This window comes from Hypomesus transpacificus, chromosome 17, assembly GCF_021917145.1.
Source record: "Hypomesus transpacificus isolate Combined female chromosome 17, fHypTra1, whole genome shotgun sequence".
NCBI classification, from domain to species: Eukaryota; Metazoa; Chordata; class Actinopteri; order Osmeriformes; family Osmeridae; genus Hypomesus; species Hypomesus transpacificus.
The window spans coordinates 3,419,164-3,439,293 of record NC_061076.1 but is presented as its reverse complement, the minus strand read 5'-3'; the positions used below and the strand labels follow the sequence as shown (position 1 = coordinate 3,439,293).

The following is a 20,130-nucleotide window of genomic DNA, read 5'->3' as shown; positions in this document are numbered from 1 at the left end:
GTTCCAGTTCTATCAGCTGTAAACCCTGTTCTTCTTTCCTCTTCAGCAACCGAAAGGTACTGGGCTGCTTTGCTACAGCCATGGGTCCCACTGAGAGAATCTCTGTTTAAATAGATCAACTCTGAAACGTAAATCTGACTCACTTCTCAATCTGCTCCCTCCTCTCCCCTTGTCTCTCTTCATCTTTGCCCTCCCCCGTGCCCTGTTTGTCCTCCGCCCTCCTCTCCCCTCCCCCACCCCATCCTGCAGGGAGGGAACGGCTCCTCGGGTGTGGGTAAAGTCCTCCACTCGTCTGCTGCCTCCAGGCTGAAGCACCTGCAGCAGAACAGCACAGAGAAGACCAAGAGTGGCAAGAGAGAAGAATTCCTCAAGAGTCAGACCCAGCAGCAGGTACAGTCTCCACACCCTCCTCCTCATCACCCACCTACCCCAAACCTAGGCCCTCAGTGCTCCAACCTTCTCCTCACTCCCCCCCCCCCCCCCCCCCCCCCACGACAACACACTCTGCCTCGGACTAGCCCAGAAACAGACAAGCAGGCAGGTAAAGAGGACACCCACAGATTTGGCGCTGTCCTCTGTGTCGTCTTCCCAGTGAGGCATCTGGTCTGAGCTGTTGTGTCTTCTGAGTGAAGGTGGGCGAAAGTGGCGTGCCGGAGTGTTTTAGATCAGAGCTTGGAGGAGAAGAGGCAGGGGGTCATCTCAGGAATCCGAGACCGGTCACAGGAGGGAAATGAAAGCGCTGAGGCGCGTCACTCCTGAGCCAAACCCGAGAGACGCGTCTCCTCTCTAGCGAGAGCGCGAGTCATGTCAGTGGAAAAAGCTCCAACGTCAATGTTATTAAAGAAAAGCTGGAGCACTGAAGTGCCTCTAAACCCACTGCACTCCACCCTGAAGAGCTTGACAGGAATTTTAGCGAGAGAGAGAGAGACAGGCCAGAGCATGGAGGGATGGAGGCGGGAGAATGTAAGAGGGAGGGAGGGAGTGTTGAAGCCACGGAGGAATCTCTTCAGCGGGCCGTGTCTCAGTCTAGGCTGTGGCTAATCAGCGCACAGCAGTGTCAAACCAATCACTGGTTATCCAATATAAGGAGGTCAGCAGCGGCAGCAGCAGTTGCCCCCCTCTCTCTCTCTCTCTCTCTCTCTCTCTCTCTCTCTCTCTCTCTCTCTCTCTCTCTATCTATCTCTCTACCTCCCTCTCTCTCTCTCTATCTCTATCTATCTCTCTACCTCCCTCTCTCTCTACCTCTCCCCCTTCTACATATGTCTCTGTCTATCACCGCTCACCCTCTCCCCCCCCCCCCCCCCCCCCCCCCCCCCCCCTCCTTGGCCCCAGAGCTGTCATTGAGGAGTGGGTCTGTCTCGCTGGCCTACTGGGAAGAAAATGAATCCCATTATTTTGGTATAAGGACAATTGCTCTCAGTGTGCGTGCTTTGTCCGCCAACTGTTGTCAAAAGTCCCAGTGAAAGGAGGCTGTGTGTTTGTGAAAACACTAACCCCTCGTCAAAAGGATGGAAGGCAGTCAAAACAAATCCTCTCTCAGCATGGGCACCAAGCCATCCATTATGTTACCATTGAGCCTCGGACGCTGTCAACAATAAACAGAACCGAAAGACTAAAGCCACTAAGGACACTTCTGAATGGAAATAAAACTCTCCAACAGAAAGAGTCATTCTTGTCAACTCTGCCAAAAGTAGTGGTAGTATAAACAGGATTTGGTACTGATAGTATAGGACTGTGTCAGATATGGCTCCACGTTGGCCGCTAATTGCTAATAGCGCATTTCTATGATGTTACAACTGACATTCGGACACATTTCAAAATAATCCAGAAATGACCCCTAACCTCTGACCGGTCTCCGGTCTTTGAATTCCTCTGCCTCAATCCTCCATGGTGTTTGAAGACAGCACATCTTTGTTGCGTCCGTGTTGGTGTAATTCAGCCTGTGGGAGTGTTATCTCTCGCCGCGCCGGGTGTGTGGGAGTGAGGCCAAGTCCGGGCAGCTGAACAACCTGTGGAAGCGTTTCCGGAAGGCGTCATCCAATTCCAGCCATGAGGAGCCTTCAAATCACTGGGCTGGATAGGAACAGACAGTTCAAAGCCACTATTTCACTGCCGTTTGCTTTTGGCACGGATCAAGGGAGGCATGACAATGTGAATCCCTTTCATATCGCAAACCACTATTTCCATTTCCCATTTTCAGCCTGTTATTACTTGTGGCTATAAAGCAGCACAGTTAAGGTCGGGGGGAGAGGTGTGTGTGTGTGTGTGTGGGGGGGGGGGGTTGATGGGAGTTGTTAAAGGCTCTTGGGTAGTGCTTCTTTTTTTTGGTTGGTCAGGCAGATATTAGGTTCCAAGGATGAAGGGAGGCTGTTTTGCCGCACTAACAGACCGGAATGAATGTGTCGGCCAGACTTGAGAGGGCTTCCTCAGGCAGAAGGAACAGCTCCCTTCCCTGGAGAAACAACTACAGGCACCGGGGCACCGGCAGCCTTCTAGCAACACAAACCCACAAATCAGGCCAGGCCAGGCCAGACTAACACACACCTGCTCTCCCATCACACCCAACAAAACCCCACAACCCCATCACAAATGCCCTCCGCCGAGCACTTTCCAGCCTCTAGAAAGTTAGCATCGTGTCCTCCTTTTGTAACTGTCGTGTCCTCCTTTTGTAACTCTTGATGAATTGCTTGAAAGATACTCTCTATCCCTGGTTGAATTTCCTTCAGGAGTTGTTTCTTGTCCAGGCCCAATCACGGTGCCCGTACGGAATAGAGGGAGGAGGGGTACATCCCGGCTGTGCCTGGTCCCCACTCCTCATCCCCCACACACACGCTCCGACACAGAGACAGGTGTCAGCAGCCAGTGACTCTGATGTAGGGATGATCACAGGGGGTACACAGTCCTCACACACGCTCAGTCTGCCAGCGGCCTCTGAAGCGTACGTCTCTGCCCGCCTCCTGCCCGGGCCGTGTCACTTCCTGTGCCACCTGCCTGTAGTCCTCCTTAAATGAAAGGGAGGAAAGTGACAGGAAAAATACTTTGTACATTCTCATGTCGCTGGGACGGCGCCATCTAATGGTTTGCTTTAGCAACACACCTTGTGCGCTGTGTGATGCCGTTCATTGGAATGTTTTTGCATTTTTTAATGACTTCAATGTTCATTAAAAGAACTGTCGAAACAGAATGGACCCAAGCATTATATTTACATTTGTGCCTCATTTTCACTCGTAACTGTGTGACTACCATGTTGCAAAAGTTGCTGTAGATTTGGTCATTCTGTGTGGATGGCCCTCTTGACTAGCATCGCACACTAACCTGATTAACGGTCTCCTGTGTTTGTCTCTTGTCTTCATCTCACCCCTCCCTCACCCCCACCTCTCATCTCCTCACCCTCACTGGCCTGTGTGTGTCCCCCCCCCACCTGTTCCTGGGATGCCACCTCACCCGTCCTGTCACCCTGCGCTACCTGACTTGCCCCTCCACCTGCGCCCGTGACCCTGCAGCAGTGAGAGACCTGCCCATGCCTGCCCTCTTCAGCCTCCTTCTCCTCAGCACCATCTGACTACAGACCTGCACCCCCCTTCACCCTCTACTCCCTGAGTACCCCCCCCCCCCCCCCCCTTACTAAACCCCACCAAATATCCCTCTTCAAGACTCTCTCTGTATCTTACAGAAATTCATGTTGCAAAATTTCTGCTTCTTTGCTATGTGTGTGTGTATGTGTGTGTGTGTGTGTGTGTGTTTGGGATGCAACAGTGTTGTAGGGTGGGAATCCTCAGCCCACCACGACAGTACAGACTCTAAGACTATACTCTTTTTACATTTCTCTTTTTTTGGTTTTCTTAATATGCTCCATTTCTCCATGACCCTCCCACTCCTTCCCCCTCCCTGCCCTTGCCCCCTCCCTGCCCTTGCCCCCTCCCTGCCCTTGCCCCCTCCCTGCCCTTGCCCCCTGCCTGTCCATGGCCCTTCCCCTTAGGCCTGGGGAAGCAACAGTGGCTATGGCAGTGTGGAACCCCTTTTGTCTAACACCAGGGCTGCCAGTTTCTCTGGCCGCCTGCCCTCCAGCTCGGCAGTGTTTGCCCCGGGCCTGAGGAAGTATCCCCAGGAGGGGGCGCTATCCTCCCTGACGGCCTCCTCCAACCAGGCCAAGGCCCTGCTGGCCAGCCTGTCAGCCTCCGGCCTGTCAGCCTCCAGCCTGTCAGCCACCAGCCTGAGTGCGGAGGCCCTGCTCCTCTCCTCCACCTTCCGACACCACCGCCTCCTCCGTGAGAACCGCACCTCCTCCACCCCGCTGCCCCTGCCCAACGGGCGCCCCTCCTCGTCGTCCACGGCCACCACCTCCACCTCCCCCACCTCCCCCACCCTGTCCTTATCCCCCTCCTCCTCCCCCACCCCCCTGACCTCCCTCAGCCTCTCCTCCCTGGGGCTGAAGAGTGGCGGCCGCGGCCTGCAGTGCTCCAGCGGCATCACCAGCTACAAGGAGCGCGGCAGCAAGACACTGCCCAAGAACCTGTCCCCCGGTGGCTCCCAGTGAGGAGGAGGAGGGCGGAGGGGTGGAAGAAGGGGAACACCCTCATGGCAACCCCAAAGCCGGAGGAAGGAAGACCACAACAAGCACACTAGGTTCTACACCCTTGCAGCAAAGCTAGTCTCGATGGACTCTCCTTTTCAACTTAGTATGTCTCAGCTACTTGTAGTTTCGCTTCAGCAACCAGGTTTGACAGATCTCCTGTACTGTAAACAGGAAGGGATAAGACGTCAAGGCTCAGTTCACTCCGCTCCTGGTCTGTTCTGTGGTTCCTCCCAGCCTCGCCCACACAGGGAGTGTACTGCCAGTTCCCCAAGCGGGGGGCTCGCAGATGGACCTCCACCCCCTCCAACAGCCTGCTCTTGGGGGAGAGAGAGAGAGACTGCGCTGGTCCAATGCAACCCCCAGCCCATCCTACCGTTTGCCAAATCCCACTCGATGGAATGTTTGTGGAGTAGATGTAATAACTTGACTGTGTGACTAATGTTTTAGATACAGAGTAGAGCTGCAATAATCAACAGTACAGTAGTCATGTGTAAGAGTACCAAGACTGTCGTGTGTGTATCACCTGGCTGAATGGGAAGCTGTTCAGAAACAAAACAACACTGTTTTCTCTTCTGGGGCAGTTTCTAAATGTTTCTCCGTCTCCAGGCGTCTGGCACCTCCCCTGTGTGGTACACTGGTGCTATTACAGTGTTGTCTCTGTTTGTAGACACTATGTGAAGGGTTTACATGGTTGAAACCGCCCTCGTTCCCTGCGCCGTACATTCCTCATCTTATTGCAGCTTCTCTGTCCTCCGTCTTACGGTCTTCTCAATGGGACATTTTTCTACATGTCCGGTTCCCATCTCACCCGGTCGATCTATGGTCCTAACTGTTAGCACGATGGCAATGGAAGACTGGTCTTATGGAATACAGTCAACACAAACAAGACCAGAGAGATAATTTTAACAAACAGTCTGTACATAAATAAGGCTCGAATTTCCTTTTGATGAGTGTTTGGCTATATCAATATTCTCAATATTATAGGCACAGTGTTGTGATAACACGATATATTTGTTAGATGCTGCTTTTAGAGGCACCATACTGTATGTATAAAAAAAAGAAATAGAAACTCTAGAAGATGGCTCATTAAAGAATGTAGAATGAGCAACATGTTTAGTGAATGAACTGTGAATATGACAATCAGGATGTATCTTCAGATTATGTTATATCCTACCATAACCTCTGCACGATGATTCGAATCACAAAAACAACACACACACTCACACGCACATGACACAAACGCTCGCATCAAGGCACAGTCTCTCACACATGGCAGCTGGAAAACGTTTTGTAAAGTCTGGTTTTAGATTGCTTTTAGCTTTGTCCTGACAGGAGAACACTCGGTACTGTGTTTAGTACGTGTGGGGTAAGAATGGATTAGCAATGCACAGGGACCAAAATTAAAAGGCACAATAGAATAGGCACAAGATCCTTCAGAAATAGGGATCATGTTAATGCGAGGAATCGACACAAGATGTAATAAAAAATATAGCACATATTGTATCTTACAATAAAGAAAGAGTTTCTGTTATGTCGTTATTGTCGAAGATGAAACTGCTTTCACCTATACCCAGCCTCAGTTGTTAGAGTAGAAGAACGTACTAAGTGCTTACTGGTGTTATGTGGATAATGCACTTGCTAGAATGTCAGTATGTTTGCCAGTAATCTCCCAGCAGTAACTATTGCGAAGCTCTCACTCTCTCTTCAGTGATGTGTTAGAAAGGATGCAGGAGGTCACAGATGAGAAGCCAGAGACAAAGTGAATCTTCAGTTGCTTGTCAGATGAGTGTGCGGAATCGATTCGTTGTGGCTTTGAGAGGAAAACGTCAGCTAGTCCACTGGAACTCATGTCAAGTGCAGGCAGCTTGAGCAGAGAAGATTGGTTTGGTATTGTTTTTTTAAAATATAATCCACTGAAAGATTCCAAGAATAAAATTGTTGAATGAAAATTGTTTTCAGCAGGTACAGTGTAGGAGCTTTTGAAGTAAGTCAACATGTTCACTCTCTGTTTTACAGTGCGTTGTTTGTAGAGGGACGTGTGCTGGTTGCGTACCTTCTGCTAGATCTCTGTGGTGACAGTGTGGGTCTTCATTACAAATGTGAAACAGCGTCTATCCTGCCATTTATCAGAGGCGATGCCACAGTATGTGCTGCTGGATGGATTTTCTTGGACCTCCTGAAATGTTGTTACTATCAGAGCCACCAAAGAGAATTGTTCTTGTCTGACAGCGTCTGTCACTTGTCACTTTGTATGTGTGTGTATGTGTGTGTGTGTGTGTGCAATGGTGGAGTTGGGGATGAGGCAGGTTTCGTGTGACTACAGCACTAATCACATCAGCAGCTCTGACAGAATATCACTTTGGATCAGAAGGATCAGATAGGGCACACATTGGCTTGATTGCGGAAATAGAAACAGAGACTTAGAGAGGCCTGACTGGCAGGTTGTGTTGGACTGCAGTCGAGACGTTGCAATAAGCACACATCCTGGGCTCTGACAGCCAGCGCGGACGGTAGCTCACGGTCCAGTCCCTGAAGCCTCCACACTGGATGGACTCCAGATATGCTCGGCTTAAGCTTGGGTTTTTTTTTATATCAAATGAAGCCAAATGAAATAAATTCGCTTACTCATGCTGCTCCACACTCCAATCCATACACACAATCCGTAACCCCCAGCATTAGATGTGGGTCTGGCCAGCCATAGGGAAGAGGGTTGTCATGCTTCTCTGCTTTTCCCCTGCAAGGTCTGATGAAAGCCCCAGACCAGAGGGATCGAGGTCGGTCTGGAGATGCTGATGAGAAGTTGTGTTAGGAGGGGATGTGGAAAACACTGGCAATCGGAAAAATTATTCAAGCAAACTTGAAACAAGACGTTAAAGAATTATACATATATAAATATATCTTCTGTAAGATGTTTGTGTATGATATTACTATAATTGTGAAGAAAGTGTGATATATATATAGGCCTAGATTTAATGGTTATATGAAATTGTAAATGTAAAATTTAGGTCATCATCTCTTTGGTTTTATATGGGTAACCATTTTGTACAGCTTTTCATTAGTACTGGATTTCATAAGTACTGGATTTCACATCAGCAGATTATTTATTCATAAACTAAACATTTTTATATTGGTTTGAAAATATGTATCTATATAGATGACAGCCTATGTAATTATACACTGGTGCTCATTTTCAATTCTGAGATATTTTTATTGGTACTTTTATTGAATTTGCTTTGAAGAGTTGTGTGAGCTTGAATTGTGCTTTGTCGTCTGTTGTTTGCCTCTTGGCCAGTGTTACTGTTCAGGTGTGAGGAAAACGTTCAGCTTCTTGGCCTTAGCACTCCGAGGTGTCCAGGTGAAGGAAACTGCTCCTAGACATGTTCATCAGTGCTCGTCTTAAGAGAACACACAGTTTGGTTTTGTCGCTTCACAATGCACAGTTATTTCTCTCTTTTTTTTGTTTTTTTCTCTCCATACTCTCTTCATCCTAGCGTTTTAGGAAATTCATCTCATGTCAGTGCTGTTACTAATCGGGGAGGTGAGGGAAAAAAGATAGAGACAGACAGACGCAGAGATAGATACAGAAATAGGCAGCATACAGGGTGAACACTGAATTTAAGCGATGAGTAACCTTGGTTTACTTGTTGTAATCTGAGCTCAGCTGAGGTGAATTACTCAGTTTGGTTTTAATGCTCGACTGTGAAAAGGCTGTAAGAGAGGACTAGCATGACAGAGTACCCTCAGGTAGGCATGGTGATGCTAGACAGTCTAATCTACCCTCCCGCATCCCTGGGATTAGTTTTCTTAGTAACATTGTCAGTTGGAGAACACAATCTTTTTTCTACACTGAAAGAGACTGTGTTTTGACCTATGTTCTGTAGTGTGTATATGAGATTTTTACTTGGATGTGTGGATGTTCTGGGCTAATCTTGGCATCAAAAAAGAAAAAGAATCAACTTGTAAATAGGCCGAGTCATTCCTATAGAGTTCAACCAAACTTTATGTCCAAAAAAATGTTTTAGGAATAAAAAGACGATGGCAACAAAGGTATATTTAAAAACAATGCATGTATAGTCTAAAGCAATCGCACGGTGCAGTTGAAAAAAATTATTGTCTTTGTTTTCCAAAAAAAAACGAGTGAAAGAAAGAGAGAAAGGTTTAGAGAAAAGATACATCACAAGGTTTACAACAGTAGAGAATATGAGTTTTTTATGTCGGTATATCTGTGACAAGGGCATGTTCAGTCTTACTGTGATCTGTAAAGTGAAGATGGTAGTGGTGACGATGATGATAATGGCAAGGGGTGATGGGTGTTTTGAGAATGATCCAGAATGCTTGACCGCACTGCACCTTCACCAGAAAACCGAACAATACTGGTGCACTCTTTCCACAGAGTGATTCTCCCATTTGTAGAGAAGTGTTATATACAGAATGAACAATGCAGAAAATAGATTATATATATGAAGACATATAAATATATATATAAATATAAAGGCCTACTGATACTGGAGATACTAAATTATTAGTGTGGATGCCATGATATTCTGTGAGAAATGTGCTTTTTTTTTCTTGTGAGAAGACTGGCAGTATATCTGCTTCCTTTGTATATACTTGCTGTGGTTGTGTGTCTAATAAAGTGCAGCTCTCTTGTACAATTGTGAGACTTGGGCCTTACTTTACTGTTACTACACTTTACCTTTTAAAGTGGGAAAAGGGTGTATATGTATCAAGGACAGCACTAAGGGCGTAACGTTTAATGGTTATTAACTTGTGGACATGCAACAAAAATAAAATCTTCTTTCATTGACGTAATCAATAATATTTTAGTAAAGCAACAATCCAAAACGGAACATGTTTTTAAAATACAAAACAGTACACATGTATTTAGAAAAGACAAATAGAATCAGTAATGTTATGTTACATATACTAAGGTATTATCATAGCAAGGCATTTCTATTTACAACTTAAATCTAGGCAGGCTTTTCAATGTGTTATGGAGGGAACATGGCTAAATCCCTTTTGTTATTCAAATGTCATCTGATATAACGTATGTACATAACTGTGTTTGTGTTGCGTGATGTGATTGAGTGAGTCATTGCAGGTGTGGTCCAGTGTCCTGAGCTTGGGAGAAGGTACGTCTCAGGTGTCTTGCCGATGTGCTGGTCTTCGTCCATCGGTCCGTCTGAACGGTTGATTCCTCAGGTCTGGGACACACAAAGCACACACGGTACTCATTATAGGGATCTACTGCTTCTCCCTACAGATCTAGAGTCCCTCTCACCAGGGGATAGAGTTGATCTCTTTACAGATCTAGAGTCCCTCTCACCAGGGGATAGAGTTGATCTCTTTACAGAGTACCTGTCACTCCAGTGGGTCCAGTATAGCTACCTGTGATGATGTCCTCCAGGGCTCCATCCTTCCCCTCTCGTACCTGCGGCTTCACCTGCCTCTTCTTCAGCTCAGCCAGGAAGTCCATCTGGGGCGCCATGGGGGACTGCTGGGTGTCACATGGCACAGCCAGTTGGGACGGGTTCAGGGCAGGGAGCGTTTAGAGGCATGCGAAGGGTATCTCGGGTCGTCCCTTACCTTCTGTGGCGACGCTTTGCTAGGGGAGGGAGAGACGGGACCTTCCTCACTGCTCTTACTCGCCGCCTTCTTCCTCTGCTCATTGTCCTTCTCCGCTTGCTGTTTAAACACACACACACGATAAAACACCCCGCCACACACGTACACACATATACATAGGCGAATAAGTGCACACACACACACACACCAGCTACGAACATACAGCTATGCAGCTATAAAGATATGGACAGGTGCAGATCAAATATGCTGTAACTTAGCCGAGGCAGGATTTTACCTTGTAGGCCTTTATGAAGCGGACAAAGACAGGGAAGAACATGGCCGGCTGAGTGGTCTTGGGGTTTTCTCCAAAGTACTCCACCACAGAGCCGTACGCCTCCTAGTGGCAGCCGGAGGAGGGCGACAGGGGAGAGAAACAGATGCGTCAATAACAGAGCGGCTGTGATGCACCTGTATAGCGCCAAACTTGAATTTCGACAATCATTTGGGAATCGTTGTTTGCATTGGAACCTGTGCTGTTTTGCTGTCTTTGAGTAAAGCATCCATGAGCTCATTGTTGGCCTTGAGGAAGCCCTTCAGTACAGTGTTGTCGTCCTGGACGAGGAACTCCTTCTTTGCCACCTCCATCCCTCTCTCCAGGTTACGGATGTCCTGTAAAATGCCGTCCAAAGACACTGGGACAAAAAAACACACAAGGACACCTCATGAGGCTCACTTCTATATGAACCCCCAACAGTATACCCTGTGTCTGTATAGTCCATGTGTGTGTGCGTAGGTGTCATGCATGCATGTGTGTGTGTATACCTAGGCCAGCCTTGTCGATAAAGTGCAGCTCAGTGTGGAAGGAGACCAGTTCCGGGTATTTCTCTAGGACAATGTTGTTTATGAAGTGCAGCAGTGTTTGGGAGCGGTCGGTAGACTTGGTTTCCAACAGCTGAGAAAAAAAAAATGTTTGTTGTTGAAATCTTTAGAAAGAGAGGAGAGAGAGCAAACCCAGACAGCAGGCAGGAAATCGTTGAATAGATTCATTCGACCAGAGGGAACATGTTTCCCCAGAAATTTCCAAGGGGAGAGAGATACTCACAAGGTCCAGACTCTGCAGGCGAAATCCACTGGCAGCTCCTTTCTTGCTGCTGTTCATGTAGTTTCCGAAGGCTAAGATGATCTGGAGGAGAGAGGAGGAGGAGTCTGCATCTCACACACACACACAGAGTTTTAACATCTTTACACCCCAAAGTTGCCAAACTGAAGTGTCCCTCACTTACCTCTAACATTTTCTTCAGCTGCGTTGAAGACTTAAGGGACATGGAAGCAGAGATGATTGCGTTCAGTTGCTGTGGTTGGAAAAAGAGAACAAAAACAAAGGCTAAACCACAGTAGAAAATCAATTTAAGTAACGAGAGAGTCAACTGGATTATGAACAGGAAACAATGAGGGATTTCAGTGAAAAAACGGACCGGCTGCAGGTGTTTGACTGTCTCTGGGAAGTTGCCCATGAATGTGAGGGTGCTGATTCGCTGGCTGAGACGTGGGATCTTGCCAAAGCGAATCATGAAGCGGTCCTCCTCTGACAGCTCCTCCAGGGGCCGGCCCTCCTTCTCATAGTTCAGCAGCAGCTTGAGCTCATAGTCAGACGGCACGAAGCGCTCCAACAGCTCCAGGAAGTCCAACGCCAGCGCCTGCTCGTCATACCTGACGAGAGAGAAGGTAAGAGTGATAAAGAGAGAGAGACAGAGACAGAGTCAGAGAGCGAGCGAGAGAGAGAGAGAGATACAGACACAAACACAGAGAGAGAGAGAGAGAGAGAGAGAGAGAGAGAGAGAGAGAGAGAGAGAGAGAGAGAGAGAGAGAGAGAGAGAGAGAGAGAGAGAAAGAGAGAGAGGTGGGACAATCAGGTGGAAATACAGGTGGGAAATCACGGAGAAGTGGATGCTAGAAAAAGAAAACACATAACACTAATCAAGGTCCGTACGTTTCTATAGCGATGCAGATGTCCTGGGGACTGAGGCCGCCCTTTCTCAGCGTGATGGCCAGGTTCTTGGCCTTGTTGGAATCGATCAGGGACACTTTAGAAGGAGCCTTCTGGGCCACCTTCACCTTGAGAGTGGACAGGTCTGCCGGCGGGCCCTGGGCCTTGGTCTTAAACTGCTCCTCGAACATGTCCATGTTCAGCTCCTGAACATCGCAAATCAAAACAGTCAGGAGAGCGCCGAGATGGATGGTGGAGATTGAGAAAGGAAACATAGATCAAGATGTACTAGACAGGGCATCCTGGTGTTTACTGTAAACATGAATAACTAGAGGGATGGTAAATGGGGCTGAGAGAGTAAAGGCTTCATACCATCGGACTCTCTATGGAGACTGTGCCTTACCCCTAACACCTGCTCGTCGTCTAGCTCGTTGAAGACGGTGCCTGAAACCTGGTTGGGCTTTAGGGCCTGCCAGTTGAGTAGAGGCATCCGGAACTTGGTCTGTATGGGCTTCCTGCTCTTAACTGCTCCGAGACAAGAACAGAGAAGAGGTCAACTCACCACATCTTCGAGCAGAGGACACATTAAGAGGTGGTAGACAGAGAGACACAGAGAGAGAGAGATAGACAGAAAAAGAGACAGAGATGGACAGAGAGAGAGATAGACAAGAGAGAGAGACAAAGATAGACAGAGAGAGAGAGAGAGAGAGAGAGAGAGAGAGAGAGAGAGAGAGAGAGAGAGAGAGAGAGAGAGAGAGAGAGAGAGAGAGAGAGAGAGAGAGAGAGAGACGCAGTGAGCTTACCTGCCGGGGCAGCGGATGGCGCTCCAGGGGGAGGTGGGGGTCCACAGCCAGGTGGAGGAGGTCCACAACCAGGTGGAGGAGGGGGTGGAGGAGTTCCACAACCAGGTGGAGGGGGTGGAGGAGGTGGTGGAGGAGGTCCACAACCAGGAGGAGGAGGCGGAGGAGGAGGAGGAACGCCACTGGGGCCTGGCAGGGGAGGAGGGGGAGGGGGGGGTGGAGGTGGTGGAGGGGATCCCCCGGATTCTGAAGCAGGGGGCTGTGGAGGAGGGGCGGTGGAGGAGGGGGTTGCGGAATCCGGAACATCTGATGCCGGCTGAGGCTCAGCGCTCGAGCTAGGAGCGGGTTGAAGGGCAGGGAGATACTCCACCACGGTGACAGGCACCACCTGAATGTCCAGAGAGCCAGCAGGAGTGCGTCCCAGGCGGATCAGACCCTGGTCCTGCAGCTCCTTCACCTTCTGTTCCAGCTCCGAGGAAGACTGGGTCAGGCAGTCCCGGTCCCTCTCCCGTTCGCGGTCCATCTCTCTCTCCCTCTCCCTCTGTTGCAGGGCACTGACCTGGGAACAGGATTCCCGCAGGCTTTCCTGAACACACACACACACATATACCGTACAAAATGTCACAAACATTCATATCGTTCTACCCACACAATGCCTGATCACATGTCCATCAGCAGTACCTTGAGGATCTCTGTCTCCTTGGTGGATTGCATGAGCTTGGTCTCCAGAGAAGATATCCTCTCTGTAGTCTCACACTCGATCTCCTGGAGCCTGGAATTCAACTGGAGCACAGTACAAAAGCCCAACTCTGAGTTTCCAGTTGACCTCTGTGGTGGGAGGTCTTGGTGATTTGTGTCCCATCTCTTACCTGAGCGTTGTGTTCCTGCAGGTCTTCCACGTGATCCAGGACCCCGCCCCGATTCTCAGCATCCTCCAACATTGCCCCCACGTCAAAAATGTTATCTAGGTAGGCCTGAATCTGCACCTGCAGTTTCTCACTCTCTGTCAGCTTGAGAGACTAACACAAACACACACACACACGTGTTACGTGATAGTCTAATGGGGGTTTAGGATCGAGAGAGATCTGAACTGTGATCAGGGACTGGCGGAAGCTCACCTCCAGGTACTTGTCCAGGCCATGCTGGGTGAACTCATACTGGAGGTGGACACGGAAGTTCATGTTCTCCACTGAATGGACCACGATGTTGATGAACTGCATGCAGGCCACCTGAAGAGAAACGCGGTCGTGTTCAAACAAGATCCTCTCCGTTCGGTTTGTTCATGTGACCATAGCTGGTGTGGTGTGAGATGCTGCAGAAATCTCACCATGAAGTCAATGTTGGAGTCGTCATTGCTGAAGTACTCCATGAGTTTTTCAAAGCGATTCTTTTCACTGTTGACCTATGGGGGCAGTACTGGCTGTGAGATGATGTCATAAACTGGCATAGCCATTGTGTCCACAGGTTGGGATTAACGAACAGCTTCTTAATGATGATGAATTAGGAATATTCTTACTGCACATGTAAATCAGTCGACGTCAATGTAAAAATACATTTTAAGAAGCCTTAAGTTGCACACAGTCTGTAACTTCAATGTGTGCAAGTTCTAAATGCGGGCTTTGGCTGCGGCAGTGACTAAGGCGGAGAGTCATCCGTTGACTGAGTGGAAGAGTAGTGGGGTGACTAGTCCTCAAATAGCCCAGATGAGTGGGTGAGAGTCAGCTAAGTGTGTACTCTATGGTGAGGACCCTTCACCTCTTTGAAGTTGTCAAAAGCAGACAGGATGATGTCGTGGCCTCCTCTGACAAGACAGACGGCCGCCAACAACTCCAGCACCAGGGCTCTGGTCCTGCATAGAGGTTAGAGAGTTAGAGATCCCACACACACACTTCTACATAAACACATGCGCACACACACACACACACTCTGATTGCCACTGTTGATCTTACCTGGGACTCTTATTGTTTAGACTCAGAGTAATCTCATTGACACAGTGCGGATGTGTCATCACCAAGTTAAAGCCAGACTGTAGGAAAATAGAGAAACTGTGACATCACAGCAGAGCATCAAACAGGAAACAAAAACCTCTCAATGGAAATAACCCCACTCCACTTCCTTGGGGTTAAATGATTGTGCAACGTCTCAAAGATGCAGTTAAGATATAGCTAACGAGACCATCAAGGCTGTCCCACAGGAACAAATGGCTCACGGAACACTGCAGTGTGAGTCTTCCTATTTCGGTTCCATCGTCAGACACATTGAGATAGGGAGGGTGTGGTGGAGGGTCTGGGGTTGTCAGTCTCAGTGTGGTACACTAGGATAGTTGTCATGCTGGTCTGACCTGGTAGTTCATGATGGCTCGTAGACACATAATGCAAACATGCACATCCTCCCTCTGGCTGGTCATACGAGACATTTTCTGAATCCTTCTATGGTTGGCCATTGTGCTTATTCTGTGAGGACAGAATGAGATCACAAGGACATGGTAAACAAAGGAAATAGAAGATCATTTGATTGACGTATTGTCTAATAGAATAGAGCAGGTAAATGACTTGTTTTAAGTGATGTTTCAAATGACTGTTCAGCCACTGGAGGAAATGATTCGAAAGGAGGGGACCAGACCACCCAGCTGTGATCACACCTCGATCCCCCCACCCCGTTTCACGGACTCTCCCTGGGTCATGAACGGATCAGACAGCTGTTTTAGGAAGCCCTCACCTCACAGTCAGGGCCCGCGCTGCTCTGCTCATGCTGTGAGGGTGGGAGCTACTGGAACCCTTATTCAGGTCCTCCAAAGATCGCTCAGAAGGCTTTCCCCTCTCTGTCAGGGTACCTCCGTTCTCCACAGCGTCCACGTCAAGCCTGGGAAACACACACAGAACCGCCATGGTCACGGGTGGTCACATGTGAGAGGACCTTGGTGAGGTAGGTGTCCCTAGATGGACCGGCGACTCACGAGGCATCACAGTGAGAGTGGGACAGGTAGTCCACCAGAACATCCAAGCCCTTGTTCTCCTCGTTGAGGAACTCCTGGGCCCACCTACAAGGAGAGAGAGAGAGAGAGAGAGAGAGAGAGAGAGAGACAGAGACAGAGACAGAGACAGAGACAGAGACAGAGACAGAGACAGAGACAGAGACAGAGACAGAGACAGAGACAGAGACAGAGACAGAGACAGTTAGACGTTTATCTTCAGGACTACATTCCCACGTCGAGAGAGAGAGTTAGACTTTTGTCTTCAGGACTATATTCCCATGTCATATTTCAGAGAGGAGACTTCAGAGGATGAAGGGATAGAGTAGTCCTGTTTCTCTGTGGAGGCTACTCACCCGATGTGATTGGTCCTTAGGGAGATCTCCAGCTCTCGCAGGACCTGGGTGGACTCCTGGACCTTTTTCTTCATCTAGACCGGGGGGGGGAGTAACATTATTACATGAAACGCATCCACACCCTGTGGTTCCGTACAACTGGATGTTTTCATTTGTGTCAAATCTAGGTGAGAATGTTAACAGGTGAGAGGGGAGGGAGAGGAGGGGGCTTAAACTGTTTCCCCACCCTGCGAGCCACTCCGCCCTGGTCCTGGTAGACGCTTCGGATCTTCGTCAGGTAGGCAGAGGGAGGGTTCTTCACCTGGAAACGCTCCTGGTGGAACAAACCGGAAGAAGAGAGCAAGAAAACGACAGGATGTAAAAGATGGTGCGTGCGAGGGCGAGGGCGAGGGAGGATAAACGTGGCCGCAGTGGGTGTGTATTACACGCGGGCTTTGAACTGCCCGTTGCCACGGCAACCCCATTGCAACTCGCCGTGGCTTATGAACCCAGCAGTGCAGCAGAGCTGTCAGAGACAGTTACGGCACTGCCTGACCTTCCTGCACTTTGCCATACTACAGTAACAGACTGCCTTTGGCTCCAGGCTGTAAGCCTAGTACAGTCTCAACTCATGTGAATAGTGTGGGACGGAAAGGTCTCTTACCTGATCACAGACCAGCTCCCACTTCTTGTCATTGTCATAAAGACTCAACAGCTGCAGCTTGTCTGGAGGCAAGTTCATGTCACCCTGAAAGGGACGAACACAAATCAGGTTTAGGAAATGGGATAGACACCAACATGTTTGTGGCATGTGACCTGCACTCATACAATTCAGAAAGCCTGCAGCAGGCATGACAGTGACTGTGTTTTGACTTTTGGCCTGTCAGGCAGATATCCACCCTGCTCACTTATGCACACCATCCGATCTCCTTCCTGTTCGTGCTAAAAGTTTAAATGTGAAGAGAAAACCGCAAAATGGTTTACTCTGTTAGAGTACAAAGATGACTAACTGTTTACTTGTTTGGATGGTAGCCAAGGGATACAATACTGTTCTCATTCAGTGCTACCTAAGCTGTACAGTTAGAGAAAGACATGGTGGTGGACCAGTATAGTGTTCCAAACAACGCTATTATCACACCAAACTTCTAAACAGACATTGAAATTGTAGTTGATTTTCTGCAGTAAGTGTTAAATGTGGTCAGTGAGGTTACATCCGAAGGTTACACAGTTTGTCACTTTAGTTTTGTTTTGGTGGAGTCTTAAGGGTGGGGTTTTGATATGCAGAATGTTCTGGAGAGAAGTTAGTGGTTTCCTTTTTACAAGTTGAAAATGCGGTTAAAGTGTGCTTTAACTGAACCGGAGCATATGTTCAGCCCTTTGGGTGTGGATAGGGAAGGCAACTGTTTTCGATGGGGTTTTTTTCTCACTAACTCACTCAAGCAAACTATGTATGCTGTATCAATGTGTGCATGCAGTGCATGCACACATTGATACAGCATACATAGTTTACATACATGACACTGTAGGCACATTTCTCAATTTGGAAACGCTTCAGAAACCAAGAGGAAGATAGTTTTTCAGTTTCAAATGTTGTTCCTGGCTGACTATTACACTTCTCAGTGCCTTTACTTTGAAATGACACACAATCAACTAGCTCTTTCTGACGAAAAACCCACACACAATCAGGTGTCACGTTAAGATAAAGTGCATTTGAACACCAGAATACGTTTCCTTTGGTAAAAGAAAAGTGAGGTCATCGTGGCAGAGCAGGCTGCCTGGTACTGTTGGTCAGAAAACTACACAGACTTCATGTATTAGCCGTCAATCACACAGCTTTTATAAATGTACTTTGTTTTTATCTGTGTCATGCTAAGTTCAGAGATGTTAGTCATTTCCTATTTTCCAGTTATAAAACTGGTATAATGATTCTCTAAGTTACCTTTTTCATTCAACAAAAAATACTGTTCAAAAAAGCCATAATCTAGCTTGTTTACACCTCTACCTTTTCCTTTTCTTTACAAAATAGTTTCTATTGTACTACTGAGTGTTCAAATCATTCCATTCAATCTATTAAGAGTTCCATTCAAATGTAGTTCTATCCCCCACCATACATTATGTCCTGTGTGAAAGTATGGTGAAACGTGTTTTCCTGCTCTCATGACAGAAGGGTTGCCCAATCCAGGATCACGTAATCATGGTTACTCTGTGCTTCCCCTTATCGATGGCTGTGCTGTTTCCTTAAGCTCAACAAAAGACTGAGTAGTGATGTTTTTGGAAACAGCCTCACACCGAAGAGAATGTGAGCTTCTGAATGGAACCACAGCATGGTGTATGTGTGTGTGTGTGTCAGGGAGTCAGATGGCTGAGCGGTGAGGGAGTCGGGCTAGTAATCAGAAGGTTGCCGGATCAATTCCCCACCCTGCCAAATGACGTTGTGTCCTTGGGCAAGGCACTTCACCCTACTTGCCTCGGGGGGAATGTCCCTGTACTTACTGTAAGTTGTTCTGGATAAGAGCGTCTGCTAAATGACTAAATGTAAATATATGGCTTGTCATGGCAGGTCAGAAGTATTTTCAACACGAGGTGTACGTAGAACTTGTATGATACGTTAGTATTGTGTATACAGTATATGTGTATTCACTCACCAGCACCACATTGAAGCGTTCCTCTAGCTCCTCCTCTGAGGGCATGGGCAGTTTGGGGGCAGCAGGCTGCTTCCTCTGGAGGGTCGGGGATGGAGAGCTCAAACTTAATCCTACCGCAGGCGTCCTGCAGGCCTCCGTCTGATCCATGCCCCCTGCTGCATTCCCCATCACTAATTTCCACAGGTAATCCAGGGGGAAAACACAAGCTCACCAACCCCGCCGAAAAAATAAAATGTTCTCCAAAACAGTATTTACAAACCAAAAACAATGATTCACACTGATATGATAGTCCATCCGCTATTTTCTGTCAACAATCAACCAAATCAAGTCCTTCAGATCCCACTGCAACAGTCTTGTACTTGAGACAAGGCCACATGAAGAAGCATCTTTAGTCTCCTCTTCTCAATGTCGTCCTCGACTCTGTAACTTTCATTACCGTTCACTTGTTGCTCCTGAAGAAAAGAGTCCGAACGTGAAGATAATCTCTCTGAATACAGCACACAGTTCTTTACCATTTGCCGCCTTAGGTGTCCTTGCCTTAACTTCTGTGCAGGAGTGTGAGAGGAAGGAGAGGGGAGTTTGAAATGCACTCTCTGTTTAAGAGACAAAACCACATAGAGAAAAGCAGAAGGGTAACTTCCTGTGTGTGAGTTTCAAACAACAGCTAAGGGCGGAAGAGAGAAGGGCAGAATATTCATAGACTGGGATTACTTAAGAGGCCTGTTAAAAGTTGGGTGTCATTATGTATACAAGGCAACGTGTAAAACACGTAGAACAGGTGGATGATCTGTGGGACAAGATGTTGCATAGTGATACTGAAATGGTTAGCTAGATAAAAAAAACTACAACATTTGTATAGACAGTTGAGAAAAGTGTATATTCACTATAGTCTGTGTTTAGCCCTCTGTGTATGTTTGTGCTTGAGATGAGGCATTGACAAGACTATCTTTTAAAGCATCCAAGAGCGCCACACAGTGGAGAATTACTTTATTTGGATCGTTGCTAATTATTGTGGCAGTGCCCTCCTGTTATTTTGTCAAGAATTTGGAAGGAGTGGGGAGTTTAAAATGTCTGACTTCAGACAAAATCTGACAGAGAAAAAGCAGAAGAGTAGCTTCCTGTTTGAAACACTGCCACTCATGAGCTGAGGGCAGAGAAGGGCAGGGGTTAGAGGCTATATGGGAGTGGGCAAGTGGCCTGTTAAGGGTGTGTTGGACTATTCATGAAAGGCAAAAAAAAACAGGTAAAACA

General features: G+C 47.8%; 2 protein-coding genes across 3 annotated transcripts in view; one reads left to right on the top strand and one right to left on the bottom strand.

Moving 5' to 3' along the window:
* Positions 1 to 9,214, top strand: part of si:ch211-278a6.1 — a 47,503-nt gene extending 38,289 nt beyond the window's left edge. Inside the window, exons 20-21 of the mRNA XM_047038183.1 lie at positions 250 to 390; positions 3,980 to 9,214. Coding sequence (XP_046894139.1) covers positions 250 to 390; positions 3,980 to 4,537 — 699 coding nt within the window. The 3' untranslated portion in view covers positions 4,538 to 9,214. The remainder of the gene's footprint in view (positions 1 to 249; positions 391 to 3,979) is intronic.
* Positions 9,215 to 9,315: 101 nt separating this feature from the next.
* On the bottom strand, positions 9,316 to 19,486 carry fmnl1a (formin-like 1a). Of its 2 annotated transcripts, none has more exons than XM_047037795.1 (25): positions 18,880 to 19,486; positions 16,899 to 16,982; positions 16,482 to 16,568; positions 16,256 to 16,329; positions 15,885 to 15,968; positions 15,647 to 15,790; positions 15,270 to 15,381; positions 14,878 to 14,954; positions 14,684 to 14,777; positions 14,256 to 14,330; positions 14,047 to 14,157; positions 13,798 to 13,947; positions 13,610 to 13,711; positions 12,932 to 13,514; positions 12,532 to 12,653; positions 12,132 to 12,334; positions 11,617 to 11,851; positions 11,425 to 11,493; positions 11,244 to 11,324; positions 10,964 to 11,093; positions 10,670 to 10,833; positions 10,437 to 10,538; positions 10,163 to 10,261; positions 9,965 to 10,070; positions 9,316 to 9,780 (listed from the first exon to the last, which is right to left on the bottom strand). In XM_047037795.1, the coding sequence occupies exons 1-25, from the start codon at positions 19,045 to 19,047 to the stop codon at positions 9,716 to 9,718; spliced, it is 3,321 nt and encodes a 1,106-aa protein (XP_046893751.1). In that variant the 5' UTR covers positions 19,048 to 19,486; the 3' UTR covers positions 9,316 to 9,715. The 2 variants fall into 2 exon arrangements, with proteins under 2 accessions (XP_046893751.1, XP_046893750.1); XM_047037794.1 differs by having other exon boundaries at positions 9,965 to 10,073; positions 18,880 to 19,484.
* Positions 19,487 to 20,130: the final 644 nt, after the last annotated feature.